We start from the raw sequence: 12,102 nt of genomic DNA on the forward strand, positions 1-12,102 counted from the left end.
CACCTCCTCCTCAAGTACTCTATTGAGGAATACAGACTTAACATCCATCTGATGTATTTTTCAGTGCTTCTGAGCGGCTAAAGCAATGATTAGGTCAACTGTGTCTAATCGACCAACCAGAGCAAAGACCTCAAAATAGTCAATCCCTAGCTTTTGACTGTAGCCTTTGACTACCAATCAGGCTTTGAGCTTATCAATCTTTCCATTTGGATTGCTCTTGGTCTTGTAGACCCACTTTACTCTGATAGACTTCTTGTCTTTCGGAAGAGAAGATAATTCCTATGTGTCATTCTTTTCAATGGCATAGATCTCCTCATCCATGGCATGAATCCAATCTTCATCACGTGAAGCTTCTGCAATTATCTTCGGATCACAATCCGCAAATAGGGCAAAATCAATAATTTTTTTATCAGATGCATCAGTGTCCCTAGACAACACATAGTCTTGTAAACGAGCAGGTAAGACTTGATTTCGCTGCAGATGGATGGATGTCTCTGCCTGAGCTGGCTGCTCATTGGAAGGATTAGCATGTTGTGAAGAATCCAGAGTAAACTCCTCTTTTGGGATGAAGTGAAACTTCTTTTTCTCCTTGATGCTCCAATTTCATTCACTTGTCTCATCAAAGGTGACATCTGTGCTGACAATTACCTTCTCCATGATAGGATTATACAACCGATAGCCCTTGATCACAGTGCTATAGCTAATAAAGATGCACTTCTCACTTTTATTATCAAGCTTTTTGTAGAGCTCACTGAGCACATGTGTATAAACAATACAACCATACACATGGAGATGTTTAATAGAAGGTGTTCGACTATTCCATACCTCATAAGGAGTCTTGAACTCAAGAACTTTGGTTGGACATCTATTCAGAAGATAGATTGCACATCCAACAGCTTCTGCTCAGAACTGCTTTGGCACATATTTTGCTCGCAACATGCAATGAACCATATCCATAATGGTCCAATTCTTCCTCTCAGCCATCCTGTTTTATTGAGGTGTATTTCACAGTCAACTGATGCTTGATATTGCCTGCTTAAAGAAGTCATCACCTGCCAAATACTCTGTACCTCGATCAGTATGAAGAGTTTTATCTGGTGCCCACTTTGTTTTTCTACATAAGCTTTGAACTCCTTGAAAACATCAATCGTGTCATATTTATGCTTCAAGAAATAAACTCATGTCTGTCGACTAAAATCATCAATAAAAGTAATAAAGTACTTATACCCTTGATTCAAAGGTACTTCCAGTGGCCCACAAAGATCGGAGTGAACTAACTCCAATTGCTTCATTGCTCTCTAAGATTGTCCAGAAGAGAACACCTCCCTGCATTTCGTCCCGACCATACACATCTCACACACATCTTTCGGAGAAGATATCTCCGGTAAGCCAAGCACCATCTGCTTGCGGCTTAGTAGCTTTAAGCTATCAAAGTTCACATGCCCAAAACGCATATGCTACAACCAAGAGGAATCTTGGATAGTAGAACCGAAGCATGAAGTAGTATATTTAATGTGCAAAGGAAAAAGTTGATTAGGAGATATTTTCATCTTCGCAATTAGGCCTTGTTGCCTATCTCTGATCGTGCACAGCTCGTCACTAATTTGCATATCATAGCCATGCTCGGACAACTATCCTATGCTAAGAAGATTCTAGTGAAGACTCGGAACATAATACACATCAGTGATGCACCAAACGGACCCGTCATTTGCTTTGATGGTGATGTATCCCTTTCCTATGACAGAAATTTTTGCATTATTTTCGAACTTCACCTCTGACTTAATAGTGTCATCTAGCTTCGAGAACAACTCCTTCTGTCCACACATATGGTTGCTGCATCCTGTGTCAAGGAACTCAATATTTTTTTGATTCTCCACAGCAACATCACATGCAAACAATAAAGCTCTCTCTAATTCATCACCACTGTCGGTAGATCTCGCAACTTTAGCACGTAAAGTTCTACCTTCTCCTTTCTTACTGTGGCACTGAGACTTATAATGCCCATACTTCTTGCAATTGAAGCATTGAATAGGGGATTTATCTTTAGCTTTGCTGGACTCCTTCTCCTGACGCTCTTGAGATTTGCAATCTCTTCCTTTCCGATTGGAGTTATTGAAGGTACTCTTTCTATCATCCTGCAATGTCAATTGACTTTGCAGAGCTTCCTCGATTTTTCTTTGAGTCGCTACTCGTGAACCTGTAGAGAGCCCATCAACTCATCGACTGACAAGATAGAGAGATCTTTGGACTCCTCTATAGTTATTACAATATACTCGAACTGCAAGGTAAGAGATCGAAGAACCTTCCCGACAATCTGTTGGTCACTGATTTTTTCATCATTAGCCTTCATTTGATTAACGAGGGCCAATGTCTGTGAGAAATAATCAGAGATCGACTCCGATTTCTTCATTTGAAGATGCTCAAACTGTCTTTGAAAAATATGAAAATGAACCTTATGAGCCTTATCCACACCTTTGTACGACTTCACAAGAGTATCCCATGCTTCCTTTCCCATCTTTGAAGTTGCCACCTTTTCAAAGATGATGGAATCTATCGCTCGAAAAATGTAAAATAGTGCCTCATGATTTTTTTTACGATTTTCTTTCAAAATCTTTTGCTCTTCTTGCGATAAAATAGTCGTTGCCTCTGGCTCTATGAAACCTTCCTCGATGATTTCCATGAGGTCCTGGTACCCAAATAGTACCTCCATCTGGATTTTCCAACGCTCAAAATTCTTCCCATCAAACTTCGGGAGTTGAGGTTGGAAAGACCCGGCACCATTCCCAGAAGCCATCGTCTTTGGATCACCTAAGAGACCTTCACCGCAAAAAGCCTTACTAGGCGTTGTCTTGAAGCTTTGATATCAGATGATGGAATAGAACATGAAAACTCTTGGAAGAGAAAGAGAACTAATTTTTTTGAAATTTTTGGACTTGATATCTTGATACAAATCAACTAGATTACACATCTATTTATAGGCATGCAAGTCTTATAGGCTAAGCAAAACATTGAATCTAAACTTAGAAGATAACAGCATAATAAATATTTTTTGAAATACTAAAAGATTAGTTTCAAAATTTCTAGAATGAGCTTCAGTTTATCGAAAAGTCAAAGACCTTTTCATTTCCCAACACTTGAGTTTACCGAGAAGTCCAAAACCTTCTCATTTTCCAACAAGAGGTGTTGCAATTGAAAATTATTTGCGGCTCAAGCTTTGGATTCATCCAATGTCAGCAATCTCACCATCCACCAATAAAACCAAAACTAGCCCTAAAATAAAAATAAATTTTTGTTGCAACGGTGATACCTCGTCACCATTGTAACAAACCAATCAACAATTGGAAATGAATAAAATACAAGAGATAGTGTAGGATATTATCCATAAAAATCGATGAAATACACGACAGTCGATGAAATATAAAAATTTTCATTGATTTGTTATGGATTTGACATGGTATCACCGTTGCAACAAATATTTTTTTCTAAAACAGGCTCAAACTTTTATTCTTTTTTTTTTTTTTTCATGGTGGTATTGTCTTCGTATCCTACCGATAGGATCCCCTGGTTATGGCAGAGAGCTTGCTAAAGAGGGGTGCATGGATTGTGGACCTGAGAATTAAAGGGGTTCTAACATATGGAAGAACTGGATGACAGGTTTTTTTAAAGGTAGAAGCTAGGGTTCTCTCCAAACACCACTATATAGACACTTTCTTGGTCTTGCAAAAGGGGAGGATTCCTTGATGTATATCATTTTCTTCTGACAAACATTGCATATATTTAGCTCAGAAGCTCTGATGTAAATATTCTTGCTAGGGTTTATGAGATAAACAAGTTACTATCTCCAAATTATTTTCAGAAGTTTGTGATTCCTGAAAGGATGATCAAAGAACACAAATTTGTGAGCATTCAAGGCTCTATTTATTTTTTTGATTCTTTGGGTTATGAATGCTTATATAGATTAATTTGCTGGTTCAAAACTTGAAAGGTTCTGACAGGCTTAGAGCATGGTGCACGTTGCCAAAACTTTTATAGCCCTCACATTTTCTTTGTTTCCTTTCCTTTCTCACGGCATGTTATCGCTTGTTATATCTTCATAATTTTATATATGTAGCATGTGCCAAAACTCTAATGATCACTCAAACTATTTCGGATCATAAATTAAAATTGAGAGAAATCCTTCAATTTTGGGACAAACAGAATCACGTCAGCGTTTGTTTGATGTCTATTTTTTGCTTGCAAAAGCACATTTTTAGGCATCTATGTCATTTACAAGGCTCCTATCTCATTAACATGCGAGAGACTTTTTTCAGGTTTTATCCTCTTTAGCACACCTATAATGGCCCATTTGGATTTATGGGCCCAAAATCTCACAAAATCATAGTTTAGGCCTATAAAATTGGGAAAAACGAGTTTGGATTAGACCTGTATTCAGAAATACCTAGAAGGCTGCGGAAGTTAAGTCATTTTTTTTTAATCTTATGGGATTTGGGTCTGCCCTCTCCACTCCTGGGTATTTTTGAATACAGGCCTAATTTAAACTCATTTTTCCAAGTATATAGATCTAAACCATAAATCATACGGGATTTTGATCTCATGGGTCCAAACAAGCCCTAAATAGAGTTGCGATCCTCTAGGAGTCCCATTGCTGTAGCAAATATAAACCTTAAATTGTTGTCTCCTTCTGCACCTCATTGATAAGTGAACTTTGATTTGATTCCAAATCTTCATGATTAGAGTTTCGAGCAGATCCAAACCTTTGATCACGTATATGGGTCAACAAACTTGCATAAAATTGATCACAACCAAAAAGACAGTGGTTGCTAACATGCTTCCTAGATTGCAAGATCCACCCCAACTCGCTCCTAAGCTATGATTGTTCCCCGCACTTCACAAGCATCTAGATCCCTTCAACGTACTTTTTCCAAAAAAAAATACCCCGAGATTTCGTGGATTAGGGTGGGGATGGAATATCAAGACACCGGCCTTCTATTGCTGATGGATACTTGGAGATTTATTTTGAGTTGTATCTCTTGCATGATCGTTACCCAGAGATTGAAGGATATTGTTTTGTTTGATGCTGATTAATTTGTCCCAAGCTGCGAGTTTGGTAAGGCCGTAAGGGAAGGGGGAAAAAAAAAACCTTTGATGAACGAACCGGATTCGGGTTGACCCGATTTAAAGGGATCTGATTCGGGTTAACTGGCTCGGACACCCGAGTTCCTCGTTCTCGCTCATCCCGGCCGGCAGAGCTGAGCCTTATCAGGAAGGCCCCTCCTCTCTCCGCCTCTCTTCCTTCGTCCCTGGGGCTCTTTGAACCCCGTCGGTTCCTTTCTTTTCGACGGGGGTTCTAGGGCTTAGGGACCTCCTCGTGGAGATGAAAGCCCTTCTCGCCGCCAATTCGACGAGCTGTTGCGTATACCTCGCCCCCTCTCATTTTCTCCGCCACAATCGCCGGTTTTTGTTAGTACTTCTCTTTTTTTCCTGAAATCTTGATATCTCTATCCTAAGATGCTCGTGTTTTTTTCTTGCTTTTTTGATTTTCAAATCTTTCTTATTTTTTATTGAATGGTGACAGGAATCTAAAGGAACTGAGGAAGGTAGATGGTATCGTTATTAGAACTCCAAGATGTTCGATGGATGTTTCTCTCGGCGGCAGCTATAACTATGGTAAGCTTCGAGATTTGCGATATAAATTAGGGAAAAGGATACAGTGATAGTGGTGGATTTTTTACTTCCCTCTTTCATTAGGTAGCATTAAGTTAGACAGCTTTAGGTCTAAAATTTTGCTGTGTTTGGGGTACAACTTAGTTTACGACTTGTTGTCTCGTTGTCAAATTGTTGGAAATCACGTTTGTTTGGTTATGTAATGATACAAAGAAACTAGTTGTTAGATTACTCTCTCTCTCTCTCTCTCTCTCTCTCTTCCAAAAAAATACAGAAGGAACTACAAAAAATCAACAAACTTATGGCATTTTTTTGACGGTACTTCCTCAGAGTAGAATTTTCCGTTCCCTGGTGCAAATATATCATATAGTGGACACCTCTAGGGTTGCATAATATGCGCTCTTATGGGTTGCCTTGGAGCAATTACTTATCATTCTTTAAAAAGAGGCAATTGGACATGAAAGAAAAATAAGTCTAGAAATGTAGATGAAAGCAAGAGAAACTTTAAATGATGATTTCCTCCTTTCAATGAACTAGAAAGTCCATAAGTGAGTTCTTGCTTGGTAGGTTTAGAGATCATTTTTGCTAAAACTACTTAAGTCACAGTCAAGATTTTGTTTACTATCTCTCTGATCTATGAGAAGAGTTCCTTTCATGTTTATCTATGACTTATGCAAGGCTTGTTTTAAGAGGTTCTAGGAATTGAAGTTTTTGAATGTCCCTCTGACTCATCCTTGGAGACACATTTTCTTGTTAGAGCTGTATGGACATTCCTTCATCACGACTGGAGGTTTCAAAGACATCTTCGTGAGAACATCTACGTAGGAAATTAAGCACTTGGGGAAAGTCCAAGATCCCTTCAGAAGAAAAACATGAAAGGAATTGAAGCACTAACTAATGATTAATAATTTACTAAACAAAAGTATAAAATATAAAAATAATAAATAAACTCTAAAATTCCAACACATTATTTAGAACTTGAAATTATACTAAAGCTATTCATGCAAGCAAATATTACTTCTGATGGCCGAGGTTACCATGTGGATTTGAATCTTTAATGATGAATTGTTTTATATGCAAGAAGCCATAGTGAATATCTTGAAATTAGGGTCTTTGGTGCAGAATTGCATATTTCAGAAGCAACTTACGTTGGCCTACTTTGGGTTAGTGTGGCCTTGCATCAATCCCTTAATGTTTTGAGTGTTATAATGATAGGCCAATCTCAGAAGTTGCAACCTTGCAATAATATTGATCAGTCCATGGAGGATGTGTTGTATGTAGAATAATACACTACTCAAATAACCCCGTCATCGGGATTAAAATTCGGTTAGAGCGCCATTACGGGATGATTTATCTTGGAACATAGTCCCATTCTACTCGATAAATATGTTACTTCTCTTCTTGCAAACCTCAGTAGATCTGTAATTATTTATATAAGAATTGATATGTGCCATCTCTATCCTTTGATTTCTCTTGAGATATTTAACTTCTTTAATTCCAGACTAGTGTCTTCATGTCACCTTGACTATAGCTGCTTGATATATTGATAGAAGGATTTAGTGACATCGCTTATCTGATGTAGGAATTTTTGTCACTTCCCAAGTGGACAGGGCACTACCTTATCCCTAACAACAAATGTCTCCACAATCTTTATAAATAATTGATAAGGATAAGCAATAAATGGATATATAATTGACATTCTCCTTGTCTCTTAACATATAATTTAGGGCCTTTATGCAAACAACGTTTATCGGATGATTGGTGCTCAGTGCTTTACTTTGGTATTTAGTTAAAGAGTTTTAAAGCTTCTTAAATGCAACACATTCACTAGGAAGCCAACTTAAATGTGCATGTTTAATCTAAGGTAGGTTTTATCTTTGATATGAGCTAACTAGAATCAGAATACCAGATTTATTTTGAATTTGGTATTCCCTTTCTTATATCATATATGTGAGAGGTATTTCATCATGAAATATTCGTCCTTTTGTTCTTCTCATTTTGCTTTTATTATTTGGTTTCTTATAATTTATGCGTATTTCTGTTTCTCTTGGTGTTACATAATAATTGTATTATCTATAGATAAAGGAAGAATTTTACCTTTACATGAAGAAATGGTGAAGACATATCATACTTTTAGCATATTCTCTATGGAAGAAGGCAAGAGAATCATTAAAGACTCGTTTGGTTCACGAGAAGAACTTTTTTTTTAAGAAGTAATTTCCTGAAAAATTACTTTCTGCAAATATGATTTTGGCATGTTTAGTTGATATTGAAAAATGACTTATTCTAAAGTGGCTTATGTTTGGTTGAGCATTCATTTTTTTGAAAAAACTATATAAAATACCTATTATATCTTTAATAGATATAAAATCATACAGTTTTGCTCCCAAATTTTGTATAAATAGTAATATTATATTTATATTAATATATATAATATTAGTATATTATAATATAACATTAGATTATAATAATTTATTATATTAATGTAATACCAATATAAATATATTAGTATTATATTAATATTTTAATATAATAAATTCATTAATATAGATATAAATATAATATTAAATATAATACTTTATTAATATTAATACTATATTAATATTAATAAAAATATTATATTAGTATAAATATTAAAATAATGTTAATATATTATAAATATTATAATATTTATATTAATATAAATATTATATTATATTAATATAAATATTAGAATTTATCTGTGGATCTTAAAAGGGTATTTTTGAAAAGAAAAGATGGCCATTAATTTTCATCCCGTGGGAAGTCCTAAAACTCATCTTTCTCATGGGTTTTTATTTTTCATGAAACATAGGAAGTGTCTTTCCCTAGGAAGATTTTTTTCATTCTCTCCTCTTAAAACTTCAACCAAACAAGGGGATTCCTCTCCACTTCCAATGAATTGTCCACTCTCCCAACTTACCATGAACCAAATGAGTCCTAATTATTGGGTAGTTCACCAATGACGCAATTTGTATTTGTGTTAGTCAAGGTTCCGCACCTTGGTGTTGGGTCCTGTGCTGCTACCTTACATGTATGATACAGCATCATACAGACACATGGTAAAGATGTTAAGTTGATATGGTACCTATACCATGTGTTGAGCCTCGATAATCGTACCGGCTCCCTATTGGTATAGTACCATATGCCTGGTATGGACCAGTGCAGTCCAGTATGTAAAACCAAGGTTTTGTCCCTTGAATTGATCCAACAAATTTATCCACTTAGATGATTTGCATAATAGAAATTATAATGTTAATACTTTAAGGCAGGTTAGGGCCATTTTTCTTATTCTCTCAGTTATTTGCATTTTAGGTACAAATGCTCGTTATACTATATAATGCAAATGCAGGTTTATCATTGACTGTTTTTTAGCTCCATATCTAGATTAACTTTCTAGAGCTATCAAATGCATTATATGATGGTATTTTCATTATGAATTAGCTAATCTTCTATGTATATCTGTTAACTAATATTTCCTCTATGACCTCCGTCCAAACAAATATTCAACTTCTATATCCTCTTTATCTCCAAATGCAGCCAATTTGTTAGCTTCATGGAGCGGATAAATGAACCTTAAGCCACATCATAAGTTCACTATTTGATGCTGTAAAATAAATTAATGTCTGCTAATGTTCAGGAGCCAACATCCAAATCATGTTGTCAAGACCAGTGATTGGTACTTCTTGATCATGATTACAATGATAAGTCACAAGCTCGATTCTGTCCATTGCTCTGTCGGCTATAAGTCTACTATTCTTTGGTTTAATCTTCTGAATAGGTTTTTTACAGCATGAACTTAGGTCTCTGTAGTTCTGATCCCACTTACATGCCTTCAAAGTAGCACGTGAACATGCATAATTATGAAAAAAGAGTTCCAAATAAAGCTTGAGTTGATAAGTGGAATCATAAAGCTACTTATATAATGTTGTTTGGTGGAAGAATTATGCTGTTCCTTATGCTTTCTTCCTATATTTCTTTGGAACATAAAAATGATTTTGGTTCGAAAGAATCCTTGATATGGGTTCATTTATAACTTGCACTTTTTTTATGCAAACACTGTGTTCTTTTTTTTAGCAGAGAACATTCCTAAATTTCCTCGTATGAATGTGCGGGATCCTTACAAGCGTCTTGGTATAAGTCATGATGCTTCAGAAGAAGAAATCAGAGAAGCAAGAAATTTTCTTTTGGAGCAGTATGCTGGGCATGAGAGAAGTGAGGAGTCTATTGAAGCTGCTTATGAGAAGATACTAATGGCGAGTTTTAGAGAACGCAAGAAATCAAAAATTAATCTGAAAAGCAGATTGAAAAAGAAAGTAGATGAGTCACCACCATGGGTAAAAACATTGATTAGCTTTGTTGAACTACCTCCAACTGACATTATACTCCGAAGACTGTTCCTCTTTGCTTTCATGGGGGCATGGAGTATAATGAATTCTGCTGAGAGTGGGCCTGCTTTCCAGGTAAGCTTTTTATCTAGCTGTTTTATACTTTCATCTGAGGAAGAGAACATGTTATACATGAACAAGAATCCATAAAGCCAACCATAGATAGTTGGGAAAAAGCTGGATGGTTATGGTCAACAACATGCCATATACAGGTTGACACTATTGTGTGGAACTTATAGTGGCTTCTATATGACTCTTATGATGTACGAAGCAAAGATGAACAAAGTTAATCCCTTTTGGAGCAATTGTGACTATTTATTTGCTTTACAGAGTGATGAGTATAGTGCATATTTTCTCAGGTGTCAGTAATTTATTCCAAGTGACTCTGGTTTAATATTATTATTTTATACTGTTGGTCGAGTTAATTAAAGTGAATATGTTCTTCCTAACATTTATCTGGCCTCACCTTTCAATTAGAGGTTCGGCTAGGCTTGTTGATTTTTTAACCTAGAAAAACATCAGATATGCTACTGACCTAAAACTTTCTTTTGGTTCTACATTATATCTTCTCCGTGAAGCCTCATTGCTAACCTGAGATTGTAATTATTTTTGTTGCTTGGACGGGATAAAGGTTCAGTTTTAGTTACTTTTGTCTCCTATTATGTGGTAATTTGCACTTGACTAGCTTCAGATATACATATTATTGGTTGGTTATTCCTACTTTATCATGTCTTGGGTATCCAAGCCAACATTATTCTTCCTGACATTTATCTTCCATAACCTTTCCATTAGACATTCGGCTAGGCTAGTTAATGTTGATCGACTTGGAGCGAACTTGCATTCCCCCTTAAAGTATGTCCCTTTCAGTTATTTTGATATCTGACTTAAACAGAGTAATTTTAGCCTTCAAATGATCAGAGTTGACCTCATGCTTTCCTTTGGTTCTTTGTAATATCTTTTCATCGAAGCCTAATTGCTTTGAACTGAGTTTGTCATATTTCTTTTATTTGGAAAAGAAAAAGGTTCAGTTGTGATTATGGTTGATTTTTTGGTTATATGCACTTGACTTGTTAGAGATATACATATATATGAGATGCAGCTTTTTTTTTTTAAAAAAAATACTGAGAGTAACTATTTTAATTTTAACCTCGGAGAAACTAGTGTCAACACATGCATTTACTGACGTGGTCTGATTGAGTTGTGTTCCGCAACAGGTTGCACTCTCACTTCTTGCATGCATCTACTTTCTTAATGACAAGATGAAGAATGTTGTCAGAGCTTCAATAACTGGGTAAGTGAAAATCTCATGGAAGTAATCCACATTGCGGCAGCAAAACATATCTAACTGCTGTTTATTCACTAATATCCTCTTATCCAGATTTGGTGCACTTGTTGTTGGCTGGATAGCTGGTTCCCTACTGGTACCTATGATTCCATCAGTTCTTCTGCAGCCAACTTGGACACTCGAACTCCTGACGTCACTGGTATCATTTGTTTTCATGTTTTTAGCCTGTACCTTTCTGAAGTAGTTCTCTTTTTTTTTCATGCCAATTTGTAGAATGGATTTGAATGTGCGTTTGGCTTCCATTAGTTTCAGCAACCATTACAACAGCCTTCCTGTTACCAACAATTTTGAACCGCTGGAGAATTTGCTTCTCATAATTTGTCATGCTACAGGCCTAGATATATGAATCCTGTGAAATACACTTTTATACCATTTATCATCCTTTTTGTAGTCTCATATAATGCTTATGCAGTAAAATTTTTGGTCTTAGTCTAATTGTTGTATCTGTTACTCAAAACTCGTGAGGCCCCTATTTCCATTTTTCATGCTCTCTTGCCTTACAGGAGGGATGCAATCTACTTCTATATATGAATAAATATGCTGACAGTTTAGCGTATATGTTTCAGGGTTTCAAATACAATTGGGAACTATTTAGTGGGTGTAACTAGGGATGTTAATGGGCTAGATCTGAGTCAGAACATGGTGTATCCATGCCCAAACATGATGAGAAACTTGTAGTTTAGATTC

The 12,102-nt window shown here is 36.0% G+C and overlaps 2 protein-coding genes across 3 annotated transcripts; one reads left to right on the forward strand and one right to left on the reverse strand.

The window, feature by feature from the left end:
• Positions 1 to 279: 279 nt before the first annotated feature.
• Positions 280 to 2,794, reverse strand: LOC140856721 (uncharacterized). Its single transcript, XM_073254949.1, has 4 exons — positions 2,303 to 2,794; positions 1,702 to 2,135; positions 649 to 751; positions 280 to 507 (listed from the first exon to the last, which is right to left on the reverse strand). The coding sequence occupies exons 1-4, from the start codon at positions 2,792 to 2,794 to the stop codon at positions 280 to 282; spliced, it is 1,257 nt and encodes a 418-aa protein (XP_073111050.1).
• A 2,412-nt stretch (positions 2,795 to 5,206) lies between these two features.
• Positions 5,207 to 11,787, forward strand: LOC105039211 (protein CHAPERONE-LIKE PROTEIN OF POR1, chloroplastic). Of its 2 annotated transcripts, none has more exons than XM_010915288.2 (5): positions 5,207 to 5,460; positions 5,576 to 5,667; positions 9,760 to 10,145; positions 11,285 to 11,361; positions 11,449 to 11,787. In XM_010915288.2, exons 1-5 carry the CDS (start codon positions 5,375 to 5,377, stop codon positions 11,597 to 11,599), a joined length of 792 nt encoding a protein of 263 aa, XP_010913590.1. In that variant the 5' UTR covers positions 5,207 to 5,374; the 3' UTR covers positions 11,600 to 11,787. The 2 variants fall into 2 exon arrangements, with proteins under 2 accessions (XP_010913590.1, XP_010913591.1); XM_010915289.2 differs by having other exon boundaries at positions 9,763 to 10,145.
• The last annotated feature ends 315 nt before the right edge of the window (positions 11,788 to 12,102 follow it).

The sequence above is a fragment of the Elaeis guineensis genome, chromosome 1, assembly GCF_000442705.2.
Source record: "Elaeis guineensis isolate ETL-2024a chromosome 1, EG11, whole genome shotgun sequence".
Taxonomy (NCBI): domain Eukaryota; kingdom Viridiplantae; phylum Streptophyta; class Magnoliopsida; order Arecales; family Arecaceae; genus Elaeis; species Elaeis guineensis.